General features: G+C 42.0%; 1 protein-coding gene across 6 annotated transcripts in view; it reads right to left on the bottom strand.

Annotated features, from left to right (window-relative positions):
• Window positions 1-586: 586 nt before the first annotated feature.
• NFAT (NFAT nuclear factor) overlaps window positions 587-17,993 on the bottom strand; it is a 57,212-nt gene continuing 39,805 nt past the window's right edge. For 2 of the 6 annotated variants that reach the window (XM_033381836.1, XM_033381835.1), the window contains 6 exons: window positions 16,261-16,842; window positions 14,207-14,627; window positions 13,866-14,022; window positions 13,546-13,793; window positions 12,421-12,604; window positions 3,931-6,195 (listed from right to left, as the gene is read on the bottom strand). In XM_033381836.1, the coding sequence (XP_033237727.1) occupies window positions 4,112-6,195; window positions 12,421-12,604; window positions 13,546-13,793; window positions 13,866-14,022; window positions 14,207-14,627; window positions 16,261-16,842 (3,676 nt within the window). In that variant the 3' untranslated portion in view covers window positions 3,931-4,111. Of the gene's footprint in view, window positions 2,428-3,930; window positions 6,196-9,381; window positions 9,909-12,420; window positions 12,605-13,545; window positions 13,794-13,865; window positions 14,023-14,206; window positions 14,628-16,260; window positions 16,843-17,993 lie in introns of those variants that run through there. The other 4 variants (XM_033381838.1, XM_033381837.1, XM_015186898.2 and 1 more) reach the window with 3 other exon arrangements.

Raw genomic sequence — 17,993 nt, 5'->3', positions numbered from 1 at the left:
TTTGGGATCCTTACAAAGAGAAAAAGGAAGGCAAGATCTTAGATGATGATACGTCTAAGCTTTTTCAAGACAGAATAAGGGTTTTATTCAGATCCAGATTTCTTCCACAAAATCTGTTGAAATTTTTCAGCTGGTCGATGCATGTGTTTTTCAACAGTGCTCTCTGGCTGTTCTACTCGATTTGTATTTATCTATCTATCGTTCTATATATGTATCTAACTATTTGACTATATACATCCGAACCATTCAATTTACTGTCCTATATTTTGACCGCAATTTATACATTTACACTGTTTGATAAACTCCCAATTCAATCAAGCGGTTCATTTTTGAATCTTATTGTAAAAAGATTTCGCATTTTTATTCACATAAAAAGAGATAACGAGCAGATAAACGTTTGTTAGAAAAGTTGTACATATGTAGTAGAAAGCGACACCTAACAAATGTATGTATGACTTTGGGGTATTTTTACATTCCTTTTTCATTAATTGATACGTTTTAAATGTCAGTAACGTTTGCTGCTTATTTTCAGTTTTCTCTATTTCGGCTTCAGCTTCTGCCCTGTGGCAATAAGGACATCAAAAAATACACTCATTTTTATTTATTATAAAGTTAGATACTCGTATATAAATTATGTATATGTATATAACATTTAACATTAACAACTCTTAGCCGCTGGCTCTCTATATTTCCCTCTCTTTCATAGTCCTGCCTTCTCCATATCATTCTTTTGTATTCTGTGTAAAATCTAATGAGGAATATGCAATCTCTGAGATTGTTTAACACATTTATGGACTCCTTTAACATATAGGTTACGTATCTCAATTAAATTTTTTAAAGTGTATCCAATTTTCTATTTTGAATAGGATTTACAAAAAAATTCTTCAATTTTAGCAAGTGTTTCATTCTTTCAGTTTTCTGTTTTCAGTTTGCTTCATTGATTAAATATTCTCGGGAGTGGGGGAAATTCGTGCTCATTATAGATAGAATAAATATATGGGTATACGTTGTACATATATGTATATAAATAAGGGTATACAAATGCACATTTCGTTCGATCTTTTTTTAGGGTCCGGGTAACACATGTTGAATATAGTATTCCTAGGATTAACTGCTGCAATTAAATTTTCCGTTCGCGTTTTTACTACTTTCTCTAATTGTATGATAATACAATAGCAATAATTTGCATTTACAAACGTACGTGATATATTTTAGACAATATAGGATAACACCGATATGTGCCTTACAGCGCTATCATATCATCTAACAACGTTAATGGAACTCTTAATGGTAATAGTTGTATATATAGCTATAATAATAGTAATAACATTAGTTTCATTTTTCTTTGTGTTTGTGTTTTCGTCCATAAAATTAAAGAATAAAAAACAAAAAAAAAAAATTGTCCATAAACAAATAATTGCGTTTTCATTAAATCATTAAAAAAGTCTTTTGGAATTTCTCGCATATTCTTCGTAGTTTTAACTTAAATTGTATGTATGTGTATATATATATAAATAACTGTTTAATCAATAGTTTTTCGCCCTATTTGGATTTAATTTAGTATCTGTCCTAAAGGCAATAACCCTAGTATAAGCTCAAAAAAATGTATATTGTATTTTTGCTTGAAAATTCTTGTAAATTCTAAAGAGGGGAAACAAAATTTACATTTCAGACTTCATGAAGAATGTGTTTTACAGCAGCAAACGGAGATTAATAATGGATGTCAGACAACAGTCGGATCTTTGAAATTAGCCTGATCAACAATCAGCTGTCATGAGACAAGTACAATGTACGAGCTCAATGGGAATAAGCTTTTCCTTTTGATCAAAGATTTCGGTCTCTCTCATTTAGATTCTCTTTCTGGCTGATATCTACTATTGCCTTTCCTCTAACATTTTTTTTCGGGATCTTGCCTTTTGAACTTCTAGTATTTCTGTATTCAGTATTCAGTATTTCGTTTCTGAATTTCTATTGATCCTGGGGAGTTGCGTCTTCCAGTTCATTTATTTCATAGGTATATGGCAGTTGTAAATCAGTGTTTCTATTTAACTTTTTGAGATGATTTGACTTTCATTTTCTTAGCTAACACATAATATACTATTTATAAGAAATGTGTAAATATGCTATATATGATTGTGTAAATATTTGTTTGTGTTTGTGTGTGTGTGTGTGGATGTATGTGTTCCTTTTTTTTGATGGGGGAGGAAACAGACAGAAAGGGAGTGCCTGGACTTCTCCCATCTTGTCCTTTCATTCGCTGTCGCGCTTGGTCAATGTTGGTCCACGCTGAAACCTGGAATCCGTATCCGTAGGTGTGACTGTACAGCATAGTACATATACATATATACTTAATATTAGGCCTTTGTAGGAGGTAATAATAAAAAAAAAGTCCACGTAGTTTAATTTGTTGATCTAAAGCCGATTACACTGCAAAAATAAAAAGAAATAGAAAAATTACAATCGAATTTTATAAAAATTTCGATAAATGAACATTGGGGTTGCACTTATAAATAGAAGCATAACTTTCAAAAGTCTCAGTTTCCCGATTCGACAAAGTTTAGAGGTATGGACTTTAGGTCAAAGTTTCAAAATACGGTGTTTGGCCAATGGTTCCTATGGCAGCTATGGCAAATTTCAAATTCCATTTTTCAGACTAATGTGCACGTGCAGCGTACTAAACTATAGCGAATTGCTACCCTCGTGTACTCAAAACGCATTTGAAATTTGAATGAAATCAAAAAAGCCTGTTTAGCGTCCAATTTTGGCCGACTTAACGGCGGTACTTTCCTAGAAACTATTAGACCAAAATCTATTGAACAAATCAAGTTTATGTTTGGAATGACGTTGCAGAAGTACGTTGCAACGCATTTAAATGACAGAAGAATGCAAAAATTAACTCCAGCCAAGTTGAATTGATCAAACATCATGCGCGTACTGAGTACGTTCAATTGTTAGAGTTATCTCAAATTTGTTTGGGATCGGCTCCGAAGGGTCATTGTTTAAGACTCCCCGTAACAATGCACCATGCACGCAGGATGTCTATGCCGATTTATACCATGAAAATATATTTATTTTTCGAGAGGAGTTTATATTGACAAATCGAGGAGGAAAATATTTGCGCGATGTATCTATTTTTATAGTGCGTTTTTATATACATTTTTGGTTTCAGTCAACTCCAAATCTGGACTTTCAATTTACTTTATATTGTATGTGCAATGTACAATCTTTAGAAAGTGGATCCTAAAATTGTCGTCGTTTTAAAAAATACTTGTAGTCATTTGTGGTATTTATCTGATGAAAATATCGAACTTGCATTCTTTGAGGATAATATTTTCTTCATTGAGAAATGAGAAATGGCGGAACATCTCTTGGCACTTTAGAACGATGGACGATTAGAATATAAAAAACTTCTACAAAACGCCGAATTTTAAAACATAAAGCTTCTCCTATGACTGGTACAAAGAGATCATCTGATTTGTTCACACCGAATTCACCAAAATTATTCGATCACTTTTTTCATAGGCTTTTTAACTAAAGATCCTTAAAATGGCATAATAGTAAAGATAAAAAAAAAAAATAAAAATGCTGAACTGTTGAACTTATAAAAGACCATATTCCAATACTAACAATTAAGAAGATGACTTCCAGAACATGCTGGACGTCGCAAAGGAATACTCCACTCAATATCCGTTGAATAATAAAAATGCCTTAATTCAAAATAAAAGTATAGTGTAAACTATTTATTGTTGGCTTAAATAATAACCAATCGAAATGAAATTTAAGGCGCTGGATTAAATTTAATATTCTAAAGCATAAAAACAAATTCAACCCGATCAGAACGATATATAGCATATCTGCCATAGGAACCATTGGCCAAATATCATTTTTTTCAACTTTGAGCTCAAGTCGGCCCCCTTAAACGTTGTCGAATCGGGCTATAACTTTATATTTTATTGTATTATATTATATATTATTTTTAATCCCTAACAGTTCATTACTAAGAAATTTATTCCAAGTGTAAGAAATTTGTTTCCTAGTAATTAAATCGGATGTATCCAATAATTGTAGACGTTGGAAAACGTTTGAAGAGTTTGAAATTATAAAGAATTTATTAAAAATAGCACCCTCCAATACTCCCAATAAGCCCAAACTCACGCTGATCGAAGGTGCTCGGATTTATGTAGCTGATTAGGTCCTGATCAGACATCGTGGTCAGCTCCTGGGGTATTGGTGGCTGGACAGCCACGGCCGCGGCAGCAGCGACGGCCCCAACAGCCGCTGGTAAAATGCTTCCCGCCGTGGTGGGTGCCGAGGCCTGTTGGGTCATCACGGCCCCGTTAGTGGTGACGGCAGCGGTGGCCACGGACTTCTGCAGCGCATTCTCGCTGGCCAATGCAACGATCAGAGATTCTTGAGGTGTGGCCGCTACAACGGGCAAGTGGGCGTGGCCGTGCGAGTGACCATGGCCGTGAACGTGACCGTGACCGTGGCCATGACTATGACTGTGGCTGTGACTGTGACTATGACTGTGGCTGTGGCTATGACTATGGCTATGGCCGTGGCTGTGGCCATGGCCAGAAAGTGACTGAAAGCTGGCAGCCTCCGCGGCCACGGCTGCTGCAGCTGCGACTGCCGTCTCCGGTGGGGTTGCGTGGCTCAGAAGTAGATTGACCAACGGATCCTCGCCAGCGTCTACGGGATTGGTAGTCACTGCAACTCCAGACTGCGGCGAACGCGTATGCGAGTGTGTATGCGAATGGGTGTGGGTACGGGTGTGCTGGTGATGATAGTGGTGCTGCTCTTGCTCCTGGGTGGTGATGAAGTCAGCGGCCGCCTTGATGATCATATTGCTGACTGCTGTCGAGGTGGCAGTGGCAGTCACCTCCGGTTGCAAGGCCGCCGGTGTTGGCGGAAGGGCATCTACTACCCCACCGGCCGACGTCGGCGGACTCATCATTATGTTGCTCAGCGCCAGGGCAGCCACGGCCGCATCTTGCTGCGTCGGTTCCGGCTGCATGGCTATGTCGTTCAATATGGAGTTGGCCATGGTCACCTGGTGGGGCGCTAGTATGTTGGGCACCACCGCAGTGGCTGCCCCGTTGGCCGAGCAAAGTATGGTGGATGGCGAGACGGCGGGGTTCATGATGATATCGGTGGAGAGGCTGGCGCCTACATCGACGGGGGAAGGAGCGAGGATGGGGGCACCGGCCAGAGCAGCTGCCGGCTCCGAGTTTAGTATGATGTCCTGTGTCAGCGGCGAGCTGTTTGGAGAGGACTCGTTACCGCTCAACGAGCTGCTCGAGTTTGTCGAGCCGAGCGACAGACTTCGCTCGAGGACACCGTTTGTCGGGGCTCCCGTCTGGTGGCTGCCGTGGCTCAGTACGCCCACCTTCGACTGCAGAATGTCGGTCAGAGCGTGATCGATCACCGCCGCACTGGTAAAAAGTGCTGACTCTGTTGTTCCATTGCTGCTGACCACCGATGTGGACTTTGTCAGTTCGTCGATGAACTTGTGCACGCTCGCTGCTGCCGCCGCTGTGGCCTGCTGTTGCTGCTGTGGCTGCTGTTGTTGCTGCTGTTGTTGCTGCTGTTGTTGCTGCTGTTGTTGCTGCTGTTGTTGCTGCTGTTGTTGCTGCTGTTGCTGCTGCTGATGCTGCTGCACCACGTGCTTGACAATCTCGTTCTTCACGGCCAGCTCCACAGCCACCGCCACAGCAGCGGAGTCAATGTCCACAGCGGTGACGGGGAATCCGGGCAAACTGTTCGACTGATCGAACATGATCGTGTCGAGGCTGGACTTGCGGGCAAAGTGCGTCTGATGGTGGTACTGCATGCCGTTGGGGCTATCCGGGGTAGGCTCCGCTGTGAGTGGGCTGTTCGTGCTGCTTTCGTCGATTAGCTCGCTTTTTAAGGCCTCGGCACTGGCCACGGCCACCGCATTGAGGTGGACGAGCTGCTGATCCGTGATCATGGGCGTGGCGCTGGGCAGCGATGAGCGGCGTACAACGCCCATCGGTATCTGTGTGGTGATCGGTGGGGGCATCATGCCCGAGTCTATCTCGTGCTTGGTCTCCACCACCACCCCCTCGCCACTGGAGGCTGGTCCTGATCCGGAACCGGATGCCTGGGAGTTGGCCGACCAGTTCGATCCGCTGCTCGAGGGCGACGCTGTGGTGTCCATAAAGTGGTTCACATCTACAAAACATATGGGAGGGAAAAGATTTAGTTTGCAACGTTTTGGCGGCACTTCAATCGGGGGAGCATGGTCGGGGTGGTCGGGGTTCTAAAATAAAGAAACTAGCTAGAGTAACAAACAAAAAAAAAAACAAGTTACAAATGAAAAGAATAAAATACGAGACCGAGTGGTGGTTAGGTAAGGGGTAAGCGCTTTGGATGTAATACATCTAGAGAGAGGCAGAGAGTCTGATAGTCCGGGAGCAGTTTATTGGAACTACAACTTAGGCACTATGAAAAAATTAAGCTAGAAACGCTCCCGGACTCGAGCGCTCCTTCAGGACGATTCGGGGCTCTAGGTGGGGTCAGGGTCGAGGGGTCTTTTTGTGTTTGTTTTTCGTTTTTGTTTTGGTTCAAATATTGTTAATCATTACATGCTAGGTTTGCTTATTCTATGCTTATTTTAAGCTTATTTTATATATATATATATATGTATGTTTATATCTATGAACTAATAGTTTGTATTGCCTGGGAAATGACCTGGGAATGCTAAACGAGTCACACATCCAATCATTCAAAGGGGACGGAGAAAGGAGCTTCTTCAGAAAAATAACTGTTTCCCACAGCCCCATGGCGGAAAAACATCAAGACAACTGAAGGCCAGATATAAAACGATCAAGTGATAGAAACCACCCCAAGACACAATACAGATCAAGGATCAACAGACATACACTCACACTCTATCCATACAGCCGGCAGAATTGTCGGCTGTTCAGCTATAAATGTATATCTCACTGTATCAATCAACCAATCACTGAGACTTGAGCCTTGAACCCACCCCACATAATATATCAAGTGATCAGAAACAGGGAAAACCTTCTCTCAGTCGTACAAAGCAGATCAACGAGCAGCAACACACACCCACATACACACACGGACACACGCACACACACACACACACACACACACACATACACACACAAACAAAACCAATCTATGAATTCCGCATCCATCAAACACTCAATCAGTCAATCACTCGCACACACGCCAAGCAATTTCCATCTCTACTTAAAAGTTCAACTTAATGTTAGGCCTTAAACTATTACTAAGGTTCAAGTTCGACTTAAATGGTAATGCTTATTATTATGTTCATGTAGGTATAGGAAAGTGCGGAGAATGGATTAGTACTGGAGGAATACCTATGGTGGACTCTGTTACCCATGAATCTCGTACTACATACATATACATAAATAGACAATAGACTAAAAATATTCCGCTCCTTATGAGGCTCAACTGCACGTTCGCTGGTGGGATGCATGGTCGAAAGCTGCTTGCGTTCTCTAGGCGTAATGTTGAGGCTCTGAAGTCGAGCAATGTTTGAAATTCCGCTCGTTCTAGACGAGTCCCATCACTACCAACCCTTCGATATGTTCTTTCAAAACAAGTACCCACGCTTTTGTCACCTCATCTGTGGCAGTTTCATCTGGTTTCATTTGACTTGATTTGGCTGAAGCTTGCTGTACGATTGCTGCCGTTCCCTATTATCAGCCGACAGATACAATTCATTCATTTACTTTGTTGCACATCCACAGATACCAACACAGATAGATGTGCCATTGTGCCCCTGCAAATCGATTTACATACTCGATGATTATGATTGGGTTCCAGGTCTGCTGGGTTCCACTGAAAATTGGCTTAAAAATTAGCATGATAATTTTTTGGAGGGCAACTGAAACGGAACTGAAAAGGGATGATAGTAATTTCTAGAACAGACGGTTCTTTACTTTGAACCGTGTCCAAAGAGAATGGTCGTTTGTTAGTACAGTTGGTACAGCTACATATGTATGTATGTATGAATCGATAGTAATGAAACATTTTTCAATGAGAAAACAAATATGTACCGGATCAGGTATGAGTATTTCGAAGAGAAAAGGTACAATTTTCCAGCATATTCCATTATTCCACTATTATGTTTACCAGATCTCAAAAATCCGTCCTCTATGTACATATACAAGCGAAACATGAATTTTCCCCGTTTGAATATATAACCTCAATGTGAAAAGACTTTAGCGGTTCAAACTGTTGGAAATTATATCACCGTACAATGCCCTTCAGATCTCCATACCAGAACAGGAAGGGACAAACACGAAAGCCTTCATTCTTGTATGAGTGTTGTTAGCGAGTGAATATACAGTGGCGGACAGTAAAACGTGGACATTCATGTCGTCTATCTTTAACGCGTATTTAAATACTTAGAATTCAGTCGGGCGACATTTTTATTGTGTAGATACATTCATTAGCTGTTTATTAACGTCTCTTTTTCATTGCAAATGCAAGAAGTTAAAACAACAAAAAAAAAGGAAGTAGGAGGAAGGAATCCCCAAGGACAATCAAAGTAGGACCGTGTTCTGAAACAGTACAGCATCTGAAAACGGTTCAAAATGGCATAAGATATTAGAAGGCAGAGACCCAAAACTTGATCTGAATTGAAAAAATATTTGAAAAAGTGTGGCATAACGACATAAACTTCGAATCAATCTGCAAATTAGGAGGTACCGAGCTTTCGCATTGAAAACTAGTTGAAAACACCGAGGAAGTTAAAAAAAAAAAATATTTAACTAATTCTTTACCTACTCTTCAATAGAATTCATAGAATCAATCATAAGAATGAATGAGAATGAATTTTATAAAAGTGAATAGCAAAGTGAATACTTTTTGATTTAAGGATTCTTTTGAAAACAAGGACGTTTGCATTCAAACTTTTAATGCGTGTTCGTTAGCCTTTTATATTGTTTAGTTAGTTTCATGAGCTTTTTTCTTGAAGAACAAAGCAAAACTTTATAATAAAAAAAAAACTTTTTTACTGCACATTTCACTGTCCGCTACTGCAGGTGTATCTATGTATGTATGCATGTATGTATGTATGTATGTACATAGTATTTACTATATGGGAAATGTTTACATGTGATTCTTAAAGGCGGGATGGGGGATATGTATGTGAGATGGGCGCCACTAAGACTATGTTTAGTTAATTGGAATGTAGGCATGTATGTGTGGGGGGGCGGGTAAAGTGTTTGTTCAGTTCAATAATATATATATGTATATAGAAAATGTAGTACGAAATGACAAAAAAAAATGTTTTCTTTAGTCAAGTAGTAAATGTTTTTTTTTATGGTTTTTTGTGTTTTTGTTTGAACCAGTACCCTAGGCATCCTTGAAGTTGCTGTTGCAGTTGAGACTAGAGTTGGGAAGTGGTCGCTGGCTCGATGGCTCGATGGCTCGATGTGGTTCGGGCTGCGGTGCTTCGTGCTCGTATGCTTCTCCGCTGATGATCGTCTCGGGGAATGCGCCTTGGTGCCGTTTGCCTGCGTGTGTGTGTGTCTGGGTGTATGGGTGTGTACGTGTTTTTTCACCGCTGGTCTATCTATAGATTGAGCGTACGTATGCATCCAGCGTTGCTTTCCAGGCGAGCTTTTCCAGATTTGTCTCATGGATTTAGCCTTAGCTGGGCTTTGCTTTGCTATTTTTTGCTATTGTTATATGTGCTATTGTATATAGAGATACAGGATATATCGGTGTCTATATATTGATTTTATATCGACCTTCGATTAATGACTTAATTTTGATTTAAATTTGGCTTTGGTTTTGGTTTGTTTTTGGTTTTGGTTTTGCATTTTATAGCACTCAAAATGTATACATATTTGACTATATAGTTAGATTGAGCACCTAAATTGCTAAGAGAATGGGGAAGGAGGAAGAATATAAAGTAAAAATATATATATGCATATTTTTTTTGGTTTTTTTTTTTTTTTTGATTTGGGGAAGGGGTTTTTTTTTGTTTTTGTGGAGGGGAAGATCTTTTAAGTGTTGCAAAAAATATATATTATATTTGGAGGTTTCCTGTCCTGGATTTTCATATTCTTTGCCTGAATCGATAAAAGTGTTTTTTCTTTTGTTGGGGCTGCCTTGATATTCTTCTTCTTCTGTTATTTATCGTCCTGATCTTCTGCTTCTTGTGGGTTTCAATATCGGTTTGTTTCATGAATTTAGCTTGGTTCGGTTCGCCATTGCCTTTGGCGGGCATTTCTTGGAGGAGGTTTCTTGGTGAGAACATGATCAAGAAAACTCTGCACCTCATTCACACACGCACTCGCTCACCCACGCACTCGCTCACCCATGCACTCGCTCACCCATGCACTCGCTCATCCACGCACTCGCTCACAGCAAGGCCTGAGATCACTCACAGGCCCAGACACGCTCAGGCACCCAATACACACTCAGCAACACGCACTCTCACTCTCACTTACACACACCCACAACCAAACAAGTATATAATTCAGGTAGTTAAGGAAAGGTAGTTATGGAAATCATAGCAACAAAGAATACCTTTCTCGGCACCAAGCCGACGGGTGCTTTTTTCAACTCAAATATGGAACCAATTTCAATTTCAATTTACGAGTACGGGTACGGGTACGGGTACGGGTACGGGTACGTGTATGAGTATGAGTACCATGTATGTAAGGATTCTCCGAATTTGCTTCTACGAGTATCTGTCAATATACTATGTATGCATGTAAATTAAACATTCATTCAGCAGAGTTGTTTCGATCAGTTTCCAAGCGAATTCCGATTTATTGTCCTTCCCTAATCAGGGAGTCACGGAGTTAGCAAGGAGTGGCAAGGACAGAGACAAGGAGAGAGCGAAAGAGAGCGGCAGAGGAACGGGGAATTGGAGGTCTAGTTTCTCCGAAGGCATCAATCGCCATTGCCATTGCACGACATTGCTTGTGACTTATTCATTTATGATTGTGTTTAGTTTACTTGGTAATTGTTGATCGTACTTATAGATTAAATTATATATTATTTTATTTTATATCCCTTTCCGTTGGTTTCGCTGGTTTCGTTTGTTCGTTTACATTTCCTACTTACAAACTATGTGGTTTTATTTTTATTCGGTTATAGATCTTTTCATGCGTTACTCTGTGCAATAATATAAAATTAAATATGAAAGGAAACAAGTATGGAACAAGTACATATATATGTTCGCAAGCCAAAGCGGGAGTGGTTGTGAATCGTTTGTATGTATGTGCGTACGTATATAGTGGGTTATGATCCATCGTTGGTTAATATGTAGGCAAAATGTATGAGGGAACCCAAAAACAGATCAAAAGTCAACTATTTGCTGTATTCATACACGAAAGCTACCCTCGGGTGGTACTTAGTTTCTTTAACAAGTTCTTATTGCTTTTGATACGTGGATGAAAGTCAAGGACCTCTTCCCTCAAATACTCTCAACATTTCTGTTCTCACCTTCGAGTCGGTCGTGAAGCGATTGGGAATCAAAGAAGCAAAAGAAATACTGCTGTTTTCTTTCATTTGTAGTAACTTTGGGCTCGTGGGATCCACGAAACTTCCTCATTAAGGTCAAGAGTACATATGTGTTCACATTTGTCCATTTGTCTTCGGTTCGGCTGCCTGTACGCGATACTGTACATACATACATACATACTGCGACTAGGTAGGTGCTAATTGTTAAATATGTATGTTTAATAATTCGTTTGGGTTATTTTGCCTAGCCGCAACCGAAAGGGTGGGTGAGGACGCTCAATAAAATGCAGACAGAGGGTGACGGAGATAGGGAGATGTGGGGAAAGATAGACAGAGATAGAGAGATAGAGAGAGAGAGAGAGAGAGAGAGAGAGAGAGAAAGGAGAGAGGGAAAATAAGAACAGAATAACGCATGAAGATATAAGACTGTTTTATCGATCGTTTATCGAATTATGTTTTCCCCGGTTTATTTACTTTCTACGGAACTTTCCTAATTTATCTAATATATATACATATATATATATATGTATGCGTGAGAAAGCAGCCTGGAGTTCTGGAGGCTTTGGAAGTGATGTAGAAAAAGAAATACTTTTCAAACAAAACGGTTGCCTCTCGAGCTGGTATATCAGAGGTAAACTACATACATGCATATGTATACGATACGGTATACGTATGTCTGTACTTGCACTAGGATCTGCCCAGGACTGGCGGCTACCTCACAGAGTATTAGTTTTGTTGTGTCTGTCCTGGAATGAGCTGTGTGTGTGGTGTCATGTACGATTCGCGCCGATTAAATCGCACGCTGCTACCCGTCGCCCGGGGTGGACCCTGGGAGTCGGGCAGCACCGACTGCAGCCTCGGTGGCTGGCAGTCGGGGGTGGGGAAGGGCTAAGCACTACTTAGTCAACAAATAGATACCTTGGTCGTGAATTGTGCTACTTAACGTGCTAGCAGCAGCTAGTGTCGAAAACTGGCCCTTCGGCGTGTAGGTGAAGGTGTGCGGCTCGCTCTTCTTGCCGCTCGAGACGATCGAGACCTGGACGCTGACCGGCTTGATCACGTTCTCGTGCAGATACGGTGGCACTGTGCATATCAGATGCGTCTGGAGAGAGAAATAAAAGGGGGAGTTAATTTCGTCCTGTCACACAAACTCACGCATCTACAGTGCGCCCAGAAAGACACAATAGATCTGATGCTTGTATCTGACATGTGCATACACACACACATACTAAAAACAATATACTAAGAAAAACCCTTTGGTAATTAGTTTTTGTCACATCTGCCATGTACTCCAAAGAACTCCCATCCTCCTTTCGTTCAAATTTAAATTTACAATGCCCCAAAACCGCTCAATTGGGCAAAGCTCTGGACAATTTGGCGGCGTGGATAGTGTGCAAAGCCCAGATCTGGGAAAAGTATTCTAGATACTTTGCATTTTTGATATGGGACAGTTTTCAAACAGGCCCCCTGTGAAAGAGGTCCTCCATATCAGCTCTTTCTCTTGTAGAAAACTGACGTCCGGCAAAAGTTGCCGAGTCCCATTTAACATGAGTATCGTCGCGCATCACAATGCATTCAAGTGCATCATTATCATCGTCATCTTTGGATGACGTTTTTGTTCTCCATTTCTCGAACGTCGTTGGTAAATGAGCTGAATTTCCCAAGGTTTCCAGCGGTACATCGGTACAGGGCATGATCGAATGATCGCACTGCGAGTAATTGTCGATTGAAAGGGCGAAGTTTCTTGCCGGTGTCCTTATGCCTTACACCTGTAACCAATATCCAATTCCATAACTATAAAGCTCCGTCCATTACAGATAAATAGGCTTTCTATCTAGTCCAGTCAGTGGCTGCACTTTACGCTAATTAATTTGTCAAGAAGAGTCGATATTTCTAGGACTAACAGTAGAAACAGTTGACAGTAGGTAGTTCTATTGTCTTTCCGAGTGGAGATGTATGTGGTTGTGCCGCAATCCCATGAAAAAAGCTCTCCCAAGCAATATTTGTCCCATTCTCGTCCGGGACCCGGAACCCGGAACCCACCTGGTGCAAATATTCCTTGTCGGGCATCACGCTCTGTTCCCAGAGAGCGGCGGTGCCGCCAATCAGCTGCTGGCGCACAGCGATCTCGGTGGCTGGATCGTCGCCGTTGACACTGTCGTAGGTCTCCTGGAACACCACGTGGGTGTCCTTCAGGAAGTTCTTGCCGATGATGAAGAGCTCGAGGCCGCCATCGACGGGGCACGAATTGAGCGACTTCTTGCATATTTCCGGCACGCCTGGGGGTTGGGCTGGGGCGGGCATCAGACGAATCCAATTAGTAAAATAGTACGGGGTACGAAGGGGTAGCTAAGTGGACTTACTGCAGATGATGGGGTTGGAGCAGACCTGGAGGGTCTCGGTGGTGCCATCTTCGCGGGTCAGCTGAGTGCGGAACACCATCCGACAGCGAGTCGATTTCTTCTTGTTCTTCTGCGCCAAGTGCTCGGGAAAGCGGTGCTCCACGTCGACATTGCGTTCCTGTACAGCGACAACAGTAAAGAAATTCAAAATTAAATCAGGAAAACTGCGTGTGCCGCACTGATTGTACCTATGACGTTAGCTTGCATGATCCTGGATGACCCCGGACACATCCGGGAGTTCCAGGTGTATACATATACATATGTACATATGTGTATGTGTGCTTAGCCCATCCCCAACTCACCTTCAATATGCCGACGCAATCACAGGTGATGGTCATGTCCGTCTCTGGCTTGAAATCGATCTCGATGACCATGGTACCGTCGACCTTCTTCTCGTTGCACTGCGTCGAGTTCTTGCCAGCCACCTTGCAAGCCTGATAGAACATGTGTGGCGCCACCCGGCCAATGTCCGTGCCAATAAAGACCTGCAGCACGGCGCCCTTGTCATAGCCCGTCAGCCGGACAATGGGGAACCCGTTGCCGCTGCGGTCCTTCACCGCCCCGCGACTGCCCTCGGTCTGGTAACGGGCCCGGTGCTGCTGCTCCGGCTGCGAGACGATCTCCAGTTGCACGTGGCCGTCGTTCGAGCTGGCGACGCTGTTCAGAGGGGTCGCGGGCTGCCGCTTGTTGGCCACCCTTGTGACAGTCCGGGCCGAAATGAACCTGAGGAGTCGAACGGGAATAGATAGACCAGAGGACATGAAGTACGTGATGCAAAAAGGAACATGCAGGCTAAGTTTTCTTGAGTTTTTTGCATTCCATTCCATTCCACTCATTCCCCATTTCGAAGGGAACTTTTCCATTCGTAAAGATCAAATGTGTGTGGGATTCTCCGTTCTTTGTGCTTGTTTGTGCGTTTATTTGTCTAACGATCGTTAAATATGTGTATTTTTTACTTGAACTTTGCCCAGCTCCCACACATATGTAGAATGCACGATGGAGCATTTTTGATGAATGTTTTACGGCCGAGATATGTAAGATGGGAATGAATGGAGTACAATTCATGTATATGTACGCGAAAATGCGAAAATGCGAAAATGCGAAAATGATATACGGTACTCACACACACGCACGCACACACACGCACATTCGTAAAGCCAAAAACATAAAAAGCCAATAAGGAATTTTTCGATATTCGAAATTTCATTGCAGCTTTTTTTCGTTTTTCTTCGCTTTTTGTTTATATAAATCTTTGTGTTTGTTCAGTTTTTATTCGTTTTCTTATTTTTAATCGTTTACCTTTTACAATTGTTCAAAAAATTTTGTTTAACACACACGCAAACAGAGATAGTGAGAGAAGGAGAGATAGAGAGAGAGAGAGAGAGAAAGAGAGAGAGAGAGAGAGAGAAACGAACATACAGGAATTATGCATGGGACACGTTTACCTAGTAGCCCGATACATTTTCCAGAGTATCTTCAAGGAACGCTACGAATTTTGGTATCGATATTTGTTCTAAACATATATATACATATATTCATATTCGCGGAGTATTTTAAGGTGGCCACCACCACCACTCCATCCATATAATCTTCAGAAATAATCGAACCAAGCTTACTTTTGAAATATATTTCGGCATAGGGGATTTTAGCTGCAGATTTTGGATTGCTTGTCACTGAAACAGAGATCGGGCAGCGTGGTTAGACGGCGCAGAGATTTGAGTGTCTCCAGGAATGAAAACTAAGAAACAAAAGCCAATCGGGGAGAAAATCATCGAAAACTTAAACTCAACTTTTTAGTTTTTGGATCAATTTTCGGAAGACAGATACAGACACAAATATATGCCAGTGAAAAACATACAATTTGCTCCATATTTTCTCACAAATCGCCCGGCACAGCATGAGCAGGCAAATTAATTTTAACAAATTTCCAGTTTCCGACTGGAGTTCTTATTTTGGTACTGAGCGTTAGGGAGATTTTGATTGAGGTTCATTACGTTCTGAATGCTTCTAAGGAACAGACTTGTACGAGCATAGCATAGACTTTATTTAAATTTGTTTAAATGAGTTCCAAAACAATTGAAGGACAATTTTATAAAAGTAAGAAGAGGAAATATTTGTAAACGTTAAATACTTTTAGTGTGTGTGTTTCTTTAATGATACGATTTCGAGGTTTCCATTCGATAAGCCTAGTACTAAAAATTATATGAAAAAAACAGGGTATTAAACAGGGGTGTTCGGCGTTGTATTTTTGCAATTTTGAAAATTTCTTTCTTGTAGATTTCGATATTGTTGGTGGAACTTATTTTGGGGTTGGTTTTTCTGCTTTGGATGGGTCTGTAAAGAAAACTCCGCTTACTTTGTCTCATGGCCGTTGCGAGGCAGCACACTAGTCATGGCAGGCGGAGGCCGTGCGGGCGCCACAGGCGCCACAAGAACCGCCTCCTCAGACGAAGAAGCGATTGCCGCGTTGGCTATCTTGCGGATGAACTCGTCTTCGCTGCAGGCGTCATCGTTGTCCAGCTCCAGCTGGTTGTACTCAAGCTTCTTGCGCTTGATGTGCTTGTCCCCGCTCCGGGGCAGGTTTCGCTGATGGTGCTGCTGCTGTTGTTGTTGCACGACCATTTCAGGATACTGAAAGTGCTGCTGCAGTAGCTGCTGCTGTTGCTGCGGAAGGGGCTGCTGATTCTGAACGTTAAAGGCTGTCACGGCTGCTGCCACAGCTGCCTCGGTGGCCTGGAAGACGCCACCAAAGGGCTCCGAGCTGTTGCGAGGGGTGCTGCTGCTGTGATTGACGAAGCCTGTGTCCTCAGAGATTGGCGTCGCCGAGCAGGACAGGGAGGTGGAGGCTGTCGATCCCTCCGAGTTGGAGTTGGAGTTGGAGTTGGTCAGATCCAAGTCATCCAGAAAGGCGCTCAGCATTTTCTTGGTGTGCCGCGATCTATACATACACATATACATATACATATTTACATTTACATATATAGTTTCTCAGCAACACACACACCCATTGAGAGCGTACATTATTTCATTTCATTTCATTTCATTTCATTTTATCGATTTCGATTCAAGTTTCTCCACATACACACATATGAAATTCTCGTAATTGTTTCTCCAACAAGTTCGCCTCAACAACAAAGATACTCGTACGGGGTATCTGTGCATCTGTGTATGCCTTAAGATATAGCGGTACACCCTTACGTACATATATCATTCTAAAGTCGATCAGAGATTGCACAACAAATCGAATCTGACATCGGCATCGGCATCGGCATCGGCGATCAATGTCCGGATGCATAAGAAATGAACGAACTCAATTCGAAGGAAACTTAACTGAATCTGTCTGATCGGAGCCAGTGAACGGCCGACAACCGTCAACCGTCTACCGTCAACCGTCAATCGACAACCGTCAAGAGTGCACAATATTCTGCTGAAACAAAAATGCAGGGCTCTTCAACGACGACTCTCTGATGTCCAATTGCAAGTGGACTAGTTCTTGCGCCTACGAAAAACAGATAAAAGGTGTGTAGTCTCTTCCCACCAACAAAGCACCATCCGTCGTATATCCGTCACCCCGCCAGGGGTCGCCACACTGCATGATGAAGAGCAAGAGATATGGAGAGAGAGAGTGTGTACATTCTACATTCTACATTGTACCATGTAAATGTACCACGTACAGTCATTGCCATCAAAATAGCACAAATAATACAAACGGCAATTTCTTTTTCGTATTCGTATTCGTATACGTGATGTTTGCGCCCTAAGACCATGCTTCCTGGGGCTATAGTTTCCTATCAGATCCAAACAAATTAAGCTTAGTTTCCCCAATTGGGGTGCGATGAATATGGACCTTCGCGAAATTGGCTCGTACCATTCGAGCTATGTGTATGTGAAACGGTCTTTGAAAAACGGTTGAAAACATGCCTATGTTGTTGTGATGTTCTTGGAGTGAACATTTCAGATTCGATTTAGGATGTGTTTTCTCCACGACTCATTCTGAGACGGATGACAACAACGAACACAACGGGATCCGCAAGAATAGTTATCTTGTATCTTCTTTTGTCTTAAGTTTATGAAATGGACTTTTTAAAC

The sequence above is a fragment of the Drosophila pseudoobscura genome, chromosome X, assembly GCF_009870125.1.
Source record: "Drosophila pseudoobscura strain MV-25-SWS-2005 chromosome X, UCI_Dpse_MV25, whole genome shotgun sequence".
NCBI classification, from domain to species: Eukaryota; Metazoa; Arthropoda; class Insecta; order Diptera; family Drosophilidae; genus Drosophila; species Drosophila pseudoobscura.
Note: the sequence above shows the minus strand (reverse complement) of the source record. Positions and strands in the feature narration are given on the sequence as shown.